This window comes from Nannobrachium achirus (genome assembly GCF_963921795.1).
Source record: "Nannobrachium achirus genome assembly, chromosome: 16".
Classification (NCBI taxonomy): domain Eukaryota; kingdom Metazoa; phylum Chordata; class Actinopteri; order Myctophiformes; family Myctophidae; genus Nannobrachium; species Nannobrachium achirus.
The window spans coordinates 22,386,642-22,406,765 of NC_137823.1; the positions used below are offsets into that span (position 1 = coordinate 22,386,642).

The following is a 20,124-nucleotide window of genomic DNA, read 5'->3' on the forward strand; positions in this document are numbered from 1 at the left end:
CAGTCTGTCAGTCTGTCTGTCCGTCACGTCACACTTTTCCCCTTCTCATATCTCCACCACCGTTGCCCCTATCCATGCCAAACTTTGCACACGCACTCCTTGGCTGCCAAACCACAACCTCCACCCCTCATTTCTCACATGGCCCTCTTCTAGCATGAGGTCGATTCTTGAAAAACACATTTTTGGACACTGCTTCTACAGATTTTGCCCCCAAACACGCAAAGTGGTACACAGTATGTCTAGAGTCCTGTCATCAACATGGATCTGTCCCATTTGGCGCCACCATACATGTGACCTGACAGAGTGACAGTCGATTATCTCCCGATTAGGGAGTCTTACTGGTTAAGCTGTATGAACCAGGGGAACAATGTTAAATGCATGCGCCTTCACGCGTACATTACACCAGTCATGTTGCCATATCTTAGCAACATGCATGATGAACTGGGGAATAAACCATTTGTCAAGATAGTATTATGGACATATGGACATACAGATGATGTGCCATTTGAGAACTTCACAAGTCATGCCATTGGCAAGTCAGAATATTGTCAGTGGGAAAGGAGGGCATTTGCCAAGGTGTTGCTATGTAAATGCCATGCAGATGGGGAAAACATGCATTTACAGGAAGGAAATCTGGAAAAGATCAGGAAAGTCTGAAGAGTTGGAAAGGCACGTACTGTACAGTCATAGACTCTATCAATTTCTTTGAGTGGAGCCTGCTGTTCAGAAATGAGAAAGCACAGTCCTCCAGTGTCAAGAAATAGGACATATTGTTCATAAAGGGGATATTGACAGACACTAACAGAGTTATTGGGAGAGAACATTTGAGCTGCCACTGGTTTGTGAATGTGGACACAATATGGCTGCCCGTGGTGCCTAGTGGCTCAGACATATTGGTGTACACAATACATCATATCATTACTGTCGGGCAGAAAACCTTGTATCTCCAGGTTTCACATTTGCGTGTTTTTTTGTAAAATAAAGCCCTGCTTCATCATACTTGTACAAGACTGTCGCACAGAACAAGTGAAAATAGCATTGTGAGGCGTTGTGTAGATTGTAGATCAGCCACTATTTAAAATCATTCTTTAAAACAAACGGTTTTGGACATACAAGGTTTCATCCGACAACAACGATATCATCACTGTCAGGTGGAAACCTTGAATCTCCATATTCCATTCCCTTTTATGTTTTGTTTTTTATTATTATTATTAACAAATGAATGCCCTCATCGTTGCTTTTTGAGCATATACCTCCTCACTCTGCGCCGCTTGCGGATCAAAATACAATATAAGCGTGTATGAATAAATAATAACGACGCTGGATCTGTCGGTACAGCGTTGGACACACTGTACAAGGTTTTTCAACCAGACATCGAGGCATTCAATTCAATCCAGACATTCAATCAGACTCTCCCTGTCTCGCCTCTCTCTCTGCCCTTGGTTTGTCCATGCTCTCCTACTGTATACCTGAAGGATAAACCGATGAAAAATGAAGAGAAAAACTACTTTCAAAAAACAAAACTCAAAGAACAGTTCCCCTGAGGTCACAGGACTATCGAATAGTCTGGCTGGCGGCCTGGAGCTCATAATGACCGTGTGTGTGTGTGTGTGTGTGTGTGTGTGTGTGTGTGTGTGTGTGTGTGTGTGTGTGTGTGTGTGTGTGTGCGTGCCTGCTGTGCACAGTACCTAAGTAAACTAAATTGAGGAGGGAGTGCAAAATAAAAGTTTTAATGCTTTCAAAGAAGTTGACTACATGTACTCGCGGTTCGATGCAAAATGCGATGCAAAATGCGATGCAAAATGTATTTTAGTATTTACTTGAGTATATCGTTTCTGTCGGCTGACCGCTGATGTCCAAAAACCTTTTTCAGGAAATAAAAAAAAACAGCAAAAGCAGCAGATCTACAAGCTCGAAACGAAGCGCTTTATGGTGCGTTCAAACCTGAAGCCATTTCTTCTGTTCTAGTCGCGTCTGTCGCTTCACTTTGGTCGCGCAGGTCAGCGTTGGAAAAAAATTATGTCACTTGACGTCAGAATCAAGGCGAAACACCTGGAAAAAAGGGAGCCTCAAAACCAAACAACCAAAACATCCGGACAACATCAACGCTGATTGGCTGTCAGGACACGATGGACAGGACACGATGGGTGGAGTCGGGGGGAAGCGAAGATACCAGGGCGGCCGTTCGCGTCGTTCGCGTCTCCCCGTTCGTGTCGTTCGCGTCTCCCCGTTCGTGTCGTTCGCGCCGCGCCCCATCGCGCGTTGTGTCGCTTGAAATATCCAGGTTTGAACACAGCATTACGAAAATGCGAAAAAGAGTTAGAATTTGGAGATTGGAGATAGGCAGTTTCTGCCCGACAGCAATGATAAACTTTGTCCACCGCTGGTGCGTGTGTCTGTGACTGTCTCGTACAGCAGGGGTTCCTTAAAGCACGCTTTTATGAAGCCATCAACCAAAACAGCCCTAAACCTTCCCCATACCTCCCATACCTCCTACTGCTGGCTTACATAACACACAGACAGTTGTGGGGGGAAAGTACTCAACTGTTTTAAAGTTGCTATATTATGTAGTTTTTTGCTGACATAAGCAGGAAAAAGGCAATTTATTCTTATTTTATTATATTCAGGCGGCTAACAATGCTCCCTAAAAAAATCTAGTCTCTGTGGTGCTTCTAGGAGCCGCAGTCTGCCTCCAAAACTATTATTTTATCTGTAAGAAGCTCTGTCACTAGCAGCTCATTGGTGCATGAACCAGCCGACCCGGGGCTAAAAGGGTTGACAGACAGGTCTAACCAATCCGAAAAGGCGACCCTGATTGGTCGCTTATTGGGCAGACTATCTGTCTATGCCAATGACAGAACTTCTCACAGATAAAAAATAATAGTTTTGGAGGCAGATTGTGGCCCCAGGAAGTGTCACAGAGACAGCATTTCTTTAGGAAGCATGGTTAGCCATCTGAATATAATATAAAGATAAAAAATTAAAATAAGCAATTGCCTTTTTCCTGCTTATGTCAGGAGAAAAATACATATAGCAACTTTAATACCACAATGTATAAGTACTATGTTACAAGAAAAGTCCGTAATTCAAAATGCACTTGAGTAAAAGTACAAAGGTATTGGTATGAACATGTACTTAGAGTAGCAAGAGTTTAATAGTACTCATTGTGCAGAATGTCCCATTTCAAGTTTTCAAATGTATAACAATCTTTTGAAAACAGACGATCTACAAGCTCACAATGCGTCGCGAATCTCGCGATGCGACGCATTGTGAGTTTGTAGATCGGCTGAAGTTGTTGATGTATGTTTTGTAATAATAATCAAAATCTACAAAGTAACAAGAAAAGTTTTCAAATAAATGTAGTGGCGTAAAAGTACAATATTTGGATCCGAGATGCAAAACGTAGAAGCAAACAAATTGGAAATTGGAACTACAATCAATTAAAGTACAAATAACTCAAAGGTGTACTTAAGTACAGTACTTAAGTAAATGCACTTAGTTACTTCACCCCACTGCCTTCCCCATACCTCCGCAGGGCTTACATAAAACACACAGACCATCTGAATATTTATCGCTTGGCTCATTTTCTCAGTTTTATAATTTTTTTCATGGATCAAACACTCATAAAGTTCTTTTTATTAAATATCTGTCATCGACACCTTCTTTACGATGCATTGCATTAAACCTATGTTTAACGCATAGCCTTCAGCATAATGGCGTGTAGAGAATGTTGAGGTATTGATGTAAACAGGCTGACTAAATGCTCACTGTTAGTGAGCTCTGGTTAGTTGAAAGACAGAAAGAAAGAAAGAAAGAAAGAAAGAAAGAAAGAAAGAAAGAAAGAAAGAAAGAAAGAAAGAAATTGCTGTTGGTCTGTGGTTGCAGGTTAAATACTTATATTAGAAAAGGGAATACTTACGCTGCAGACATACATATATACAGTAGTAGACAGTAGACACACAGACAGGCACACTCACGCACATTATACATACTGCACGCACACATGCACGCGCACACACACGCTCGCATACTCACACGTTGTTAGCAGCACTCACCACTAGTTGGCGCAGCAGTAGTTAAATGAATGCAATGAGGGTAGCAGACTGTGAAGAGAAGGAGAGATTAGTGGACATCATAAATCGGGCAACAAATCAATCAGGCACTTAATTAATGAACAACGGGCAGCAGCCAATTATAAGCATGGATGGGTTCATCAAAGTCAATGACAAGTGTCAACAAGGTTTACAGGCTCTCATTACAAACTGTACATGTGTTAACGACTCAATTAAGCCATCAATTAATTAATAACGGAGTGCACCATGTCAATATTAGTTCAAGCAGTTCAACAGTACTGTTGTACAGACGAGCGATAATTGAGTTAAGCTGTCGGTTAATTGTAGACACATGGGAACGTGTGTTAATTAAGCATTATTACCAACAGCGTTTTTTTTATCTTTTCAGGCTCACACAACCCTCATACTTACATACTGTACGATACAAAATATAAAATCACTGCAATGCAAGACGTTTTATTTGGTTTAAGTTGTGACAGAACCCTAAAGATGCAAAAAAATATATTTTATATTTCACAAGAAAATGTTATTGATGACAAAACTCTATACAAATAAAATAGATCAATCCATGGAATCCATTATTAAAATCCCTCAAAATCCGATTAACCACATTGAACCCAAGTAGTGCCCCTATTCTGGGCATGTCATAGTAGGCAAACATTTGTCCAAAAATAGCTAATCTACAAGCTCATAAAGCCTTGAAGATTGGATTTTTTTGACAAAGAGATTTGGTGTAGAGGAGAAAAAAGGGAGAGGCCAAGTAAATATAACTGAGGAGGAGCCTGCGTAACAAAGTATTCTGTAAAGCAGTGGTTCTAAAGTGGGGTCCGGGGACCCCCAGGGGTCCTTGGGGGGTCACCAGGGGGTCCCCAGCAAAATTAGCTAATATAGCGTCACAATCATTTTAACCACTTTAACCATATTTTATACTCTGTCTATTCCAAAAACTTCACAATGTGTGCAAATCTTTGAATATATATCATTTTAAAGCAAATATCTGCCTTTGGGTGGTCCCATGCAGGCACAAAATACTTTTGAAGACGGGGGTCCGCGGCCAAATACATATCATTTTTTGGGGTCCCTGTCATGACATGAAAAAGTTTGGGAATCACTGCCGTTTGAAGTTATTAAAACCAAAAATGCTGCAACAAGCAGAAGGCAGGCCAGCAAACTCCTGTCGAGCAGAATAATATAATGGTTAATGTGCGTAGCAAGCACACCATATTTTAATGTGCCGTTAATTAAACACTTATGGTGAGCATAAATATTAATATTACATTGAATAAAAAGGGAGTATTTTTTCCCAAGACTTGTCATAGCAGGCTAAAGACCGTTGATATGAGCAGGGTTTGATTTACGTACGTCGAAAAAGAGAAAGCACTGACAAAATAGTACTGTCAGGGGTGTCGCACCAAATTCTGGTCCCTGGGTGCTTTAACTATTGAAAAATAGCAGATATACAAGCTCACAGCGCGGCACCGAGTGCCGCGCTGTGAGCTTGTAGATCTGCTATTTTTGAAAAATCAGGAACATTTGTGTCTTTGAATATTTCAAATCCTTCTAAGGTTTTTGGAAAAACCTATGTTTCTATGTCAGTGGTGCTCAAACCTTTTCATGTGAAGGACCCCCAAAATTATTTGGCCATGGACCCCCATCTCAAAATATTTAGTTTCAGGGACACCCCAGAAGCAAAATTTGAGTTACACATGTTTGCTTAAAAAATACATATATTCAAAGATTTGCACACATTTTCACGACTTTTCAAAAATAGCAGATCTACAAGCTTGTAGATTTGCTATTTTTCAATAGTTAAAGTATAAAATAATTAAGGCCCCTCCACCCTGGACCCTAGTAACTCAATCCCACTTTCCCCCCCCTTGTGACGCCCCTGGCACTGACAAAATAGTCAACAGTACAGTCAAAGCTTGCTTTGACTGGTACAACTATATCAAATGCACCCACTATTAATTTTATTAGCTGCAGCTGTGTTTACTCTGTTATGACACGGCTGTGAAAAGAGTCCATTAACCAAACGTTACGGAGCTACAGTATATATATAGAAACAAACAGGACTACACTTGCACTTAAAACGCCATGCAGAGCAAATCTTTGTTATTTATTTTTTATTTATTTTGCCCACTTCTTCGCTTTATTGAAGCTGGTGGTTTCAAACTAAATGAAAATAAATAAATAAATTTAAAAAAGTCCGTTTGCCTAGGAGGAAATTAAGCTGTGGCTTAGTGGAAAACATAAACTAAGTGGGTAAACAGATATGACGTTCCGTTAATACGGACCGGTAATAAGAGCACAAAGTGAAATTAATTATGTAAACGCTTAAAAAAAGTCAGTCGTTCAATAAAAAGCGCTTGAAACAATCCTTTTTGGGGTCTCCCTCGAGGCCTGTCCATAATTTGACCAAATCCGAACTTTTCAGTCAAAAGGTCCGATTCGACTAAAAAATTACATCACTCGCGACTTCTGAAAAACATTAGACCGAATGAGACTTCGGAAATTTGCAACTCACCGAACTATTCTGAGATACCGGTACTATGGACAGGCCTTCAGAACGAGTTTCAACTCACCGACAAAGACCCCGATTTGTTCCTCATCGTTAACCACTCAAACCTAATTTAGACTTTGTTGTACAAATCGCATTCATTTGCAAGTCGAAAATGTCCGCCTATAATGACGTGCCCAACAATAGAACCAACAGCAGGTTGAAAGTGGTTCATGAATCCATTTGTTAACGAAATGACTCTTTGATTGACACACACACACACACACACACACACACACACACACACACACACACACACACACACACACACACACACACACACACACACACACACACACACACACACACACACACACACAATGTGTAAGTTGAGAGCGTAGATTGGATCGGAGTGGCGAGTCGTCTTTGTGTTCTCTGGGCTTCCTTGTGTGGCGGCATAAGGAACGTTGGCTGTGGGAACAAGCGGCCTCTCAGATCTCACAGAGTCTCCTTTCTTTCTCCCCCAGCGTCAGCAGCCCTACAGTGTATCTACAGTATATCGTCGCTGTCGCGCAGAAACCTCGTATCTCCAAGTTTCAAATGTGGAAGTTTTTTCGTAAAGTACGGTCCTTCTTCATCATTCAAGACTGTCGCACAATAGCGAAAATAGCCAATCTACAAGCACGCAACGGTGCGAGGCGTTGCGTGCTTGTAGATCGGCTATTTTCACTAGTTTAAATCATTTTTAAAATGATGAATACAACACGAACGGTTTTGGACATACAAGGTTTCCACCCGACAACGACGATCGCTGCTTTGTTCCTCCTCCCCGTTGTCAATGTACTTTCTTGTAGTTTCAGATTGAGTTTATTGCACTGCTTTTGCGGCTCATCGAGCTTGGCTGACTAGAACGGAAATAATGGTTTGTGATGCATCATAACAGACAAAATATCATTGATTTTATTGTAAATCTGAGTTTGTTCTCTCTCTCTCTCTCTCTCTCTCTCTCTCTCTCTCTCTCTCTCTCTCTCTGTGTATCTCTGTCAGCCTACTGTATATCATTGTATCTCTCTGCCTCTATCTGCATCTCTCTCTGTCTGTCTGCATCTCCCTCTCTCTCTCTCTCTCTCTCTCTCTCTGTCTCTCTCTCTCTCTCTGGATTGCTATGCCAGCCCAAACTCTACAGGTCCCAAGGGAGATAGAATTTCAGCTAAGAGTGTTCCTCAATCCAAGGCCTTATACTGTGTGCTGTGTGTGTGTGCGGTTAAGACCAGGAAACCTAAGTGCAGAATCATGCATTTCTTGAAACCACCAAAGGTCTCTGAGGAGGAGCGCGCACACACACACTCACACTCACACACACACACACACACACACACACACACACACACACACACACACACACACAGGGTACAGACTTTGGCAGGGCAGAAACCGCTGTGGCTGGCCTCCCGTGGCTGCCCACGCATGGTAAATAACAGCCACTTCACTCCATCACACTCACTCACATGCACACATGGACGCACTTTAAACCCATTTAGACTCGAGGACCCTATCCAAAATGTCTTCTAAATCCTAATGGTTTTCTGAAAAAAAACGTATGTTTCTATATCAGTGGTGCTCAAACCTTTTCAATGTCAAGGACCCCCAAGAATTATATGTACTGGAGTAGCTAAAGTTCAAAATGATGGTTAAAGTGGTCAAAATCTAAAGTGATAAGGAAGTAAAAGTAACATTACTAGCAACATAAACACAAATCCACAAGCTAAAAATGCGTCGCAACGCGTTGTTAGCTTGTAGTTCTGCTATTTTCAATTAGTCCGTATTTTTTTTACTGTACAGTAGTTATGAGTGCATGTACTACGCGCACGCACACACGCTCTCCTGTCTAATGCTCCATCGGTCAGTTTTTTCCCACACAGACACAGACACAGACACACACAGACACACACACACACACACACACACACACACACACACACACACACACACACACACACACACACACACACACACACACACACACACACACACACACACACACACACACACACAGTGGTGGGGCCTTTAACATTAAAAACCCCACTGTGGTCACCAGTCAAAGTGTGCTGACCACTGGTTTATGTGTGTGGCCTGTGGATAGAGTCTTAAAGCCCGTATGTAACCTACAGTACGAGAACAATCTGAAATTTCATACAGTCGAACCCGCTTTTATACAATAGAGCTTCACGGTCACATTGAACACTGTTTTAGAACGGGCTGCTATGAGGATATTGCCAAGTTGGTCCCCAAATAATTGGCAAAAAACACTAAGATTGATGATGATTAATAAACAAAAAGATATAGGCCTATCTCGTTGTTGTTGGGCAGAAACCTCTTAACCTTGTGTTGTTTGAACTAGTTTTCTCGTAAATCAAGGCCCTACAACTTGATCATACAATAGCGTCCGTCACACAAAAGAAGAAAAAGTAGATCTACAAGATCGAAGATCTGCTACTGTTGATTCCTTTGAATTTGATTCCTGAAAAGTAAAAGTTTACTGTATGAGGTTTCCACCCGACAGAGACTATAATTATATACTGTATATACAGTATACAGTATATATACAGTATTTGATGGTATTTTCTTTAAACCCTTGAAAAAGTATACATGTGATCTTAAATTATGGTATGCTAGTTTCATTAGCTAGTTGGCCAGAACACACTCGATTGGTGTTTCAAAAGAAAATGAACACGGCCGGCCCACCACTCTGAGCACTTTGTTGAGCAGTCACAGTGGGTGGGCTGTGGTAGTTTGGAGATGTTCAAGTGGGCCCTGATCCAGAAGAAGATGGGAACCAATGACTGATCCTGGAACTTGAACCTAGAACACCAGTGAAACTGAACCAATTTTAGGTGAGCAGCAACTCACCTTTTAGGTGATAACCTTATCACCTAAAGAGTGGTAACAAGTGGAGGCCATCATACTTTTAGGTGATGTCCTTAAAGGAGTAGTTCACCCCCAAAATGACTTTTTTTCTATTGATTAACTCATGCCATGGAGAGTAGAGTTCAATAATATTTTTTGGTTTTTGTCACATTCCTAAGACAAAAATGTGATAACAATAAATTTACCCCCATTCGTTCCGGATGGGGACCCGTTTCGAAACGGGTCCCCATCCGGAATCAATGGGGGTAAATTTACTCGAATCAAATTTTTGTCTTAGGAATGTGACAAAAACCAAAAAATATTATTGAACTCTACTCTCCATGGCGTGACTAATCAATAGAAAAAAAGTCATTTTGGGGGTGAACTACTCCTTTAACACCTTCTAAGCCTGGTCGTACTCCCTCGGACTTCCTACTGGGTCCCATCAGCCACACGTCTATTCCCGGACTTTTGATATAAATGATAATAATAAAAAAAAAAAACATCGGAAATTCTTCTCTGTGTCTTTTTGGAGCTATCTGAAACGGTTAATATGCTCTCACAGTCATTTTCTGGTGCTGGGTGTGATACTCGTAATATCCAGCAGGCCACGCCGTTGACTCACATTCTGGATGGATGGCTGGCCAGGAGTGGCCATGAACTCTCCCCAGTGTTGAAAGTCGACAAGAAGGACACACAAGATGGCTACTCTTTGTCTCTGTTCGTGGATCGCGGTTTCAATCACGTTCGGGCGCCGCTTCTCTATCGCTCCTTTCCCTGCTTCGCCGCACGTAAACGAATGGAATTGATCTCCCCTCCGCCTCGCCAAAGTAAGATCGCCGACCTCTGCAGGATGAATATGTACGCTGTATCGAGCACTCCATTACGTGTTGTTATCATGTGGGCTTTGTTTTTTTAAAACATGTTTGTAAATAAATGGCTTATTTCTTCGGCGCTACCTCTGTTCAGAGGGTTCTGCCGCGGCTTGCAACGTGTTAAGGATTGACCCCGACTCTCGATGATCCCGACGTGTTCAGACTTTAGAAAACTACACCTAAAACTGGAGTATGAATGGTCCGCATCTCCGCAACTACGTATCTCGAGAGCGTACAAATGGAACCAGGTTCAACCCCCGTGATTTTACTGTGCGCCATGTGTGTGTGCACTGTGGGCCAACGCAGCTTGGATGGTCTGGTCCGTGGGGTGCACAGCACACATTATGGTACTCACTGCAGCTGAGTGTGGAGTCGGTCTGGGCCAGGGAGGACGGGATGTCCCAGTAGCTGATGTCCCAGTCGATGACGCTCCCCGCCCCGTCGCACGTCAGCGCGGCCAGCTGCTGGTTGGTCATGGTGTAGTCCCACAGGCGGAAGTTGTACATGGCCCCGTCCAAGCTGCTCTGACCTGGGAGGCCAGAGAGAGTGGTCATTATTGTCGACTTGAAAACTATGTTTTCACTGACGAGAACTAAATGAAAACTAAGCTATGATGACTTTTTTTTTTCTTAAAATTTTTATGCCACAAATTTTGCACAGATGTAGCCCAGGGCATGCTCTAATGATTTAGCTAGGGCGCCCGAGTCGGCGACCTTCGGGGTCGCCACAGCGGCCAAATCAAGTTGGGCTCCTATCGACTTTCTACTATACTACAGGAGGAAAAATGTGTGTTAAGTAGCATGTGAGGGGTCTAACTAGGGGCTACTTAAAGCAGATTTTTCCCCCTCCTATAGTATAGTGTAGAAAGTCAATGGGAGCCCAACTTGATTTGGCCGATGTGGCGACCCCGAAGGTCGCCGACTCGGGCGCCCTAGCTAAATCATTAGAGCATGCCCTGGGTTACATCTGTGCAAAATCTGGCGCTTTTAGACTGATTAGCACGAAAAAACCCTAAGGCCCCCGACTATCAACTCTTAGTGCTCGTCAGGGTGGGGGGTCCCCAGTTTAAATATCATTATTTTGGGGGTCGCGGACTGAAAAGGTTGAGAACCACTAGTATAAAGCAGTCACAACAACGTTGTTTTACCTCCCAGTCTGAACTGCCCTCCGCTGGTCACGGAGCGCCCAGCGGTGGCGGGGCAGGCTTTGGCACGGTAGTTCCCATTGAAGTAGAGCGCCACGCGGCCCCCCGAGGCGGTCCAGGTGAGGCAGACGGGCCTCATGGTGGAGGTGATGTCTGCGGCCGTGATGAGGGACTCCAGGGAGCAGGCCTGGTCCTCCACCACCAGCTCCATGCCGCCCGTGTTCTTACCGAAGCGCAGCGCCACGCCGCTGTCTTCCTCGTCGTCGTCGTCGTCACTGGCCGCGGCGCCGCGAGCATACGTGAACACGTGCTCTTTCTGCCAGGCAGGGAGAAAAAAAGATGCAAAGATTTCTTTGTTTTTGTTGTTACAACTTGTCTACAGATTATATAGAAATACTGTTCCTACGAAACAGTGTGGGCTCACATGGATGCTCCTCATTGGCTAAGGGCCCTGTCGGTAATTTTTTTGAGGAGAATAACCTTGGTTTATAAAGTTTTGGTATAACAACATACTGATATACAGTAACATACTGTTCTCGATTCCACGTGCGTGCGTGCATGTGTGTGTGTGAGTGTATAGTAGGGATGGGTTATTTATCGTTTATCGTAAAAAATAAAAAATAAACACTTGCAAAAATCGTATTATAGAGATTCACATTCATCGTGAAATTGTCCTCTGTCATGCACTGGGATCAATTCACCTTTCATTTGCCAAGCTGCATATCTGGTACCACTTGAACCCTCTATAATTGGTAAAACGGATCTGGAAATAACGTACTTGATACAGTCTTTTTTCACTCCACCAAATCTCTTTGCCAAAAAATAGCCGATCTACAAGCTCACAACACGTTGCGTTTCGACGTGTTGTGAGCTTGTAGATCGGCATTTTTTTCCTCCTCAGGATAAAGGTTGTTGGGGATATTTTCATTATCGTGATAATATCATAAATCGCGATTTCTTTATAATCGTCACATGAAATTGTCATATTGTCCCATCCCTAGCGTATATGTGTGTGCGTGCGTGACACACCTCTTTCTGGTTGGAGCGAGACAGTTCAAAGCACACCGTCAGGTGGCTGAGCGTGGGGATGGACACGGAACCGGCCACCTTGGTGACCTTTCCGTTTCCTCCCGTTATCGCCACCTTCTGGTTCCTCAACGCCACGGCAACTATAGGAGAGAGGAGAGGAAGGAAGGAAGGAAGGAGGGAGGGAAGGAAGGAAAGAGAGAGATGGAAAGCAGAATAAAGAGCAAGAGAAGAAGATGAGGAAGAAGGAAAAATGTGCAGTAAAAATCCTAAGTGTTAATTTCACGCTTAACGTAATTAAGCAATTATTGCAATTATTATACAAGAGGGTGTTGGTTATTGTGATTATTGCCTGCGTTGCCGGGCAGAAGTTACAATAATCACACAACCAACACCCCCGAGTGTAATATTGCGATTATACAACAGCTGAACTTAAAAACTAAAAAACACATCAACTTCATTTCATTGATATTCAAAAGAAATGTCTAATCTTTTAATGGCACATTTAGCTACTATTGTCCCTGAACTTATGTTCCCAGCTCGTTATGTGTGTATAACCAGTAAGACTCCCTAATCGGGAGATAAGCGACCGTAGGTGGCTTATCTCCACAAATAGGGCAAAAATGTGTTTTGCCCAAATCTTCCTGATCCATGTTGATGACATGAGTGTAGACATGCTGTGTAGTGATATTCGTGATTTTAGGGCCAAAACTGTAGGAGCAGTGTCCAAAAATTTGTTTTAAAAATCGGCCTGAAGGTGGCGCTAGAATAGGGCCATGTGAGAAATGAGGGGTGGGGTCTCCGCGTTGCCTTGGCGGACGAATAGGTACCGGCCCCGGACGCTCCTAGCCCGAGTTATGGCATTTTATGTGCGCTGCAGTGGCAGGGGGTCCTCCACTGGGGGCGCCACCACTTTTGCATCCGTTCTGGGGCACCAGGAGTCGGTGGTCCCCGGGAATTCCCCGTGAGCAGCCCCGTTGGGGTGGTCATTTGGTCATTTTTGCACATTTGGTCATTTTTTACATCTGGGGGTCCCCCAGGGACGGGGGTCCAAAGGCTTGAACAGAATGTGAACAGAAGCAAATTACATTTCGACAAGGTCCTTCACAACACAACACATAATTCAGCAGTTAGACCTCTCGCTTGAAGACGCACAGTAACATCCTCAGTTCATTTAACACTGAGGGTTTGACTGTCAGAGTTATAGCGCATCAAAATGAGTCCATCAACCCGTTCCAAGTCATAAACAGCTGTCTCTCCTTGCCGTATTGCGACAGACCTTTCATTTTGAATGAGATCGTGGCAACACACACAACACAACACAACACAACACAACACAACACAACACAACACAACACAACACATACACACTACACCAGAGCTCAGAATATGACCACACAATTAGTAGCCTAGTAAACTGTCTCCTCGGAGTTTGAGTTACGAGGCTACACAATTAGTACAAGAATGTTTGCAATGTTGTGCGACACAAAACGCTCATCCTCTTGCCTTCATCTGCGGGCGTGCGCAGTCCTATTCCTATGAATTCAACGAAAAATATCTCAAGTTTTAATCAGTCAAAAGTCATGCCTGTTTAGATGTAAACAGACAGGAAATAGATCAAATAAAATGTGGAATGGAATAATCAGTGCAAATGATACGTCTTTGACGGTAGGGTTAGTGTGGTGTGGTGACGTTGTCCCTTTGGCAGTAAGTTAGCCCTAGTTATGCTTAAGCTCTTTGTATTTGATGGTTAGTCATAGTTAGTTACGGTAACGTTTTTTCTCTTTGACCGAAGTTTAGTGGTACTTGTGGTAGATGTTTATAATCTTTGACGGTTAATCTTAGTTGTGGTAAAGTTCCTCCTCTTTGATTGTAGCTTAGTCGTAGTTATACTGTATGCTAAAGTTCTTTGTATTTGACGGTAGGCTAATCATAGTTTCTAAAGTTCTTTGTATTTGACAGTAGGTTAATCATACTTACTAAAGTTATTTGTATTTGACGGTCGGTTAATCATAGTTACTAAAGTTATTTGTATTTGACGCTCGGTTAATCATAGTTACTAAAGTTCTTTGTATTTGACGGTCGGTTAATCATAGTTACTAAAGTTCTTTGTATTTGACGGTAGGTTAATCATAGTTACTAAAGTTCTTTGTGTTTGGCGATAGGTTAATCATTGTGACCGTAGGTCGGAGTGTAGTTTGAAACCCGTCACATCTTGTCTCCGCTTAACGTCTCTGTGTCACGTGGTCTAACATTTGACACTCTGACATCAACCTCTGACATCACCGAGATGTCAGGGGAACCACACTAACATAATCCCTTTTATGCCCTTATGTGGAGATCCCTGATGTCATTAATATTAAGCCCATACCTAACAGGACTTCAGATGGGAATGCCCATATATGGAGGCCACATCGGCCACATACCACACTAACAGAATCCTTATGGCCAAGGCAGATGGCCAAGACAGCCCATATATGTGTGGCTGGTTCTACAGACAGGGATCTCCATATGGGTATAAAAGGGATTGTATGTAGGATGTCAGATTTCATAGACGTCATAGGACTTTCACATAAATAATAACTGAGTAATTGACGGTAGGTTCATCTAGTTTAAGGTAAAGAGGGCCGTGTCCTGAGTGTGTTCCCAGCAGAGCTGTTCAGCACAGACCTGCCTCCATGTTACTGTTGGCTCTGAGCGTCACAGTGACAGCCAGTTTGCCATGGAAAAACACCCCTCACACATGTATGCATGTTTGTCTGTGCTAAGACGCTCGCTCGCTCGCTCGCGCACGCACCCACGCACGCACGCACGCACGCACCCACGCACGCACCCACGCACGCACCCACGCACGCACCCACGCACGCACCCACGCACGCACCCACGCACGCACCCACGCACGCACCCACGCACGCACCCACGCACGCACGCACAGCTGGCGGAGCTGGCAGGCCGTCCTTTGATACACACTACCGTGTGTGCTGCGATTGCGATGTTGATCCACCTGTGTTCACACACCTAGGGTACGGCGTAAGCTTTTCAAATCGTTTGTTCATTTTAACACAACATGCATGAAACCGGAACCAAATGGACTTGGGGCGTGTCCATTTGGTTCCATTTGTATGTGCAGTTACAACTGGATAAATTAACAGGATTTTTGTGTGAGAGTGTGTTTGTGTGTGTGTTGCGTGCGTGCACGCGTGCATGTGTGGCCGTGGCCCAGTGATATGCCTTAATGACGCGCAGGAATTTTTACATCATAGAAGCAGCCCTATATTTTGATTAATAGCCTCAATACGTTTTATTGCAGCTACAGCGATACGTTTTACAATGCAGTGGGTCCGCAGCCATCTCTCAGAGAGTGTGTGTGTGTGTGTGTGTGTGTGTGTGTGTGTGTGTGTGTGTGTGTGTGTGCATGCACGTAGTCTTAGGTAAGTGTGAAATGTTAGTGTGTGTCTTCTGCGGTCAGCGCCACAGCGTGTGTGTGTGTAACAATAATAAGCAAACATAGCAATGAACACAAACATGCGCACGCACGCACTCACACACACACACACACACACACACACACACACACACACACGCACACACACACACACACACACACACACACACGTGCACACACACACACACACACCATGACGCAAGCCACTATAAATGGATTGTAGTGTAGAGCTGTTGTGAGCGAATAAACTCTCCCTTCAGGACAGATTAAAGAAACACACCGATAACATTGTGGTAGAATTACACGTTGTGTTGTTGTTATTATGTTTGCCTTTATCTAACCTTCACTCTTGCCTTACAATGCAGTTCATCTCTTGCCTTACGATGTGATCTGATCGTGTTATAAGGGTCAAGATAGCTGTTATTGTTATGGATACTGCTTGGTCTTGCTGACACAAGCAGTTGGAAAAAGTACTCAACATGTTTACTTACTGTATCTACTGCAATCTAAAAATACTGTTACAAGTAAAAGTCCGGAATTCAAAATATACATGAGTAAAACTAGGGTATATCTGCACATTTCTAAAGTGACACAGACACTTGTCATTAAAATGTCATGTGGCTACTACTGTGACTACTTGCTGCCTCTAGTATAAACACACACACACACACACATGCAGGCAGGCACACAGGCACGCACACGCGCGCGCACACACACACAGCTTTTCTTTTTTTATTACTATTGTCAATATTGTTGTAGCACAGTAGATAGCTCACAAGATTGCATGTTGCTTCTTGTACCCTGTATGAGCGTTCACCAATAAAACCTTCCTGATTCTTGATCAATCACTGACTGATGCAGAATCCCTCAACACGCATACACACACGTACATACAACACAGTTTAAAAGTGTTTTTTTCCCCCTGATGATATCTACTGCATAGTACTGTGTTCTATAGGTCTGTCATGTAATGTTATATGAGTTAAAGAGAAGGATCTCAACGTAAATAAGCCTTCCCTTACCTGATTTTCCTTTTAGCTGACCTTATATCAGTGAACTGTACTGTCATGAAACTGTACCTCTTCCTATGCAAAACTTCTAATAAATCCTTCAATCAATCAAAAACACACAAGCACAACGAAACAAAACGAAAACAGGACCGTGCAACAAACGACACATTTCGACACTCCCAAGCCGTGACGAACACACAAGCACAAACCGTGGTGGAAGCTAACTTTGAACCCTCTCTTCTGCACGCTGAAGTCGGAGTGAAAGGAGAGCTCCAGCACGTTGCCGGTGGAGTTGAGCGTGAGGCCGTGCGCCGTCAGGCCGCAGAACTTGACGTCGGCGTTGCCCGTGTTGACCACGGCGCGGTCGTAGATGCAGCCCAGCGCCTCCTCCAGCTCGAAGTCCAGGAAGGAGAGCTGGATGATGAAGCCGGCGGGCGCCTGGAGGGTCCACTTGCAGGCCTGCGACTTGGGGTAGTCCTGCGGGTAGCAGGGCGACTCGATGTCGCCCGCAGACGCTGTCAGCACCACGTTGCAACTGGCCGGGGTGCAGGCCAGAGCTGGAGGAGGAGGAGGTAGCAATAATAATACTTAAACAACTTAGGAACTATAGAGAGAGAGAGAGAGAGAGAGAGAGGAGACAAGAAGATTGTTTCGGAGAAGAGGACGTAAAAGAGAGAGCTCTGAAGGGTAGAGTTCGGAGAACAAGGATCAGCATCGGTCGACACAAAGAGGCGATTTGGGAATGAGGAGATTAAGGGCATACAGACATACAGGCCCGGTACTATAGGAGGAAAGAGCCCACTTAAAACGATGAGGGGTCTAATGACAAGTTCTGCTACTTGTACATCACTGGTTCTCAAACCTTCCCAGGGGTCCTTGAAGGGGTTAAAGGGGGGTCCCCAGCAAATACGTAAGAGGAAGAGTTTAAACACTTGAGCCCAATTATTTTTGGGGTGGGACTCTTCGAAAATAGTAGATCTAAAAGCTCTCAACGTGTGATACGCTGTGATCTTGCAGGTTTGCTTTTTCTTTTTTTTTGGCAAATCTTGACAAATCTTCTCTCTGATTTGGGGAGGTCCCTGGGACAGCATCTTATCAAACGGGGGACCGCGGCCAAATATCAATCTGGGGATACTTTCTGAAACCGTTTTGAGAACCACTGCACTTTATCACCTAGGAAATAGGAGACAAGTGGAAAAGGTCACATGTTCAAGAGGAGGTTCAAGGCACATCGGAGACGAGGACAGACACGAGTAGACAAGGAAGACGTAACATGATATTCGGGGGCGGACGAGGAGGACATAAGGACAAGACAGCATGCGGCGAGGCGAGACCACAGGCAGGAGATTGAGGGGAGGAGGGAGGAAGACATCGCACACCGTTAGGGAGGTAAGGATTCAAGAACGTAGGAGTCAAGCAGACAAGTCACACACCAGAGACAAAGGAGATTTACTGTCGGCCACCGAGGAGACATAAAAGGACACAATCTGAGCAGGCACGTGCACACAGGGGGGCTTGAGCCCCTGCCCTTTTATCTGTCTGTAAAAAGTGCCCTCTCTAGACCATGAATGGAGTTTTTACTATGGTGAAAGAAATGCAAATGCCCTCTTTCCATGCAATACCTGAAGGCAGCATTCAAGAGAATTGTCTGGTCCAAACTCTCCTGAACTTAAATGCAGCATCTTATGTTGAGAGACTTGCCCTCTCTGTCTAGAAATTCATGCAGTTAGGCCGCATCTCAAGTATTGACTTGATTATGCTTAGTTCAGTGTGATATCACGCACCGAAAATAGCCGACCTCCAAGCTCACAACGCGTCGCTCTTTTCAATATTTTCACCAAAAGGCTCTTTTCGAAATTTCATATAACAGCCTCTATAACATTCTCTGCACGTCCCTGAATCCTAGGAACTTGTGCAAGAAGGCAAAATGAACAAAAGTGCCAACAGTTTTAATTAACCTGTTAAAGCCGGGAAAGCATCGGTGTAATTTTAGACGTAAGCTAACATTATCGTCTGGAAACCTTACATCTCGAAAACCCTTACTTTTCAGGATTCAGATTCCAAAGCATCAAAAGTAGCAGATGTGTCGCGAGCTTGTGGATCCGCAACTTTTGATTCTTTTGTGTGATGCTGTAGTGTGATCAAGCAGGGCATTGATTTACAAAAAAAAGTTAAAATACGGAGATACAAGGTTTCTGTAGAATCGGCCTCGGATCTTAATCACTTAAACCCTGTATCATTTGTTGTCCAGGTGTCTGTACTTGGCCCCCTCATTTTGCCCGTGACTATATCATATCTCTTCAGCGAAAACAGCAGCTCAAGCTTGTAGAGATCTGTTGTTTTTAGCCGAATGTTTGTCTGTTTTCACCGAAAGTCTCTCCTATTATTATGACAGGCCTATGGTTAAACGATCAAAGAAGCAAGCATACATTATTACAACAGTAAAGACACTAAAAGACAACACTATAATGGAACGGAACTCCTTCAGATCTATTCGAGAGAAAAAAACGATCTGAGGAGTTCCAAGTCCAGTTACACAGCATCTCTGCTGCCGTATGAGGCCTATAAGACTTGCTTCTTTATTACGTTTAAAGAGGTGGTGCCATGATTCTTCCCCCCTCTAAAACATGATTATCATGTACAGTATTATGATTATACTAAGAGGAAGATTTTTTTCCAAAAAAGTATACAGAAAGAGTTAAAATTGGGTTTTTATGTGGCCACACCCCCAGTTCATTAAGTATGCATGGATGTCATGGCGGGTGGTGACCCAGCTGAAGTTAGCCACACCCCACAGTGTTGGGTGAAAGGTAATTAGGGGAGGAGTTGATTCTGTGATGAAATAAGTATGTGTGTTTTTTAACTGACACTTTTGACCACACGGTGGCAGCCTCCAAGAGAAAACAAACAAATACCAAGAGAATACATAATTGCTCATAAAAACCACACCAGGGGGTCTAATGAAGTACTTTCAACCTCCTAGACACGTGAAAAACAGAGTACAAAACTATGGCACCACCTCTTTAAATAGACAACAACGACGCACTGTGTAACAGAGTTGTGTTACAAATTGCAGTTTTGGCGCGCGCTGGCAGCCCGGCAGCGCACTCGATTCTTATGTGAGCCGAATGTGGAACCGCTGCATAG

General features: G+C 43.7%; 1 protein-coding gene across 3 annotated transcripts in view; it reads right to left on the bottom strand.

The window, feature by feature from the left end:
- Positions 1–20,124, bottom strand: part of adgrg6 (adhesion G protein-coupled receptor G6) — a 196,172-nt gene that overhangs the window by 110,658 nt on the left and 65,390 nt on the right. For 2 of the 3 annotated variants that reach the window (XM_080744042.1, XM_080744044.1), the window contains exons 3-7: positions 17,187–17,534; positions 12,526–12,665; positions 11,500–11,812; positions 10,708–10,881; positions 4,056–4,103 (exon numbers count right to left, since the gene is read on the bottom strand). In XM_080744042.1, coding sequence (XP_080600168.1) covers positions 4,056–4,103; positions 10,708–10,881; positions 11,500–11,812; positions 12,526–12,665; positions 17,187–17,534 — 1,023 coding nt within the window. The remainder of the gene's footprint in view (positions 1–4,055; positions 4,104–10,707; positions 10,882–11,499; positions 11,813–12,525; positions 12,666–17,186; positions 17,535–20,124) is intronic. The other variant, XM_080744043.1, reaches the window with a different exon arrangement.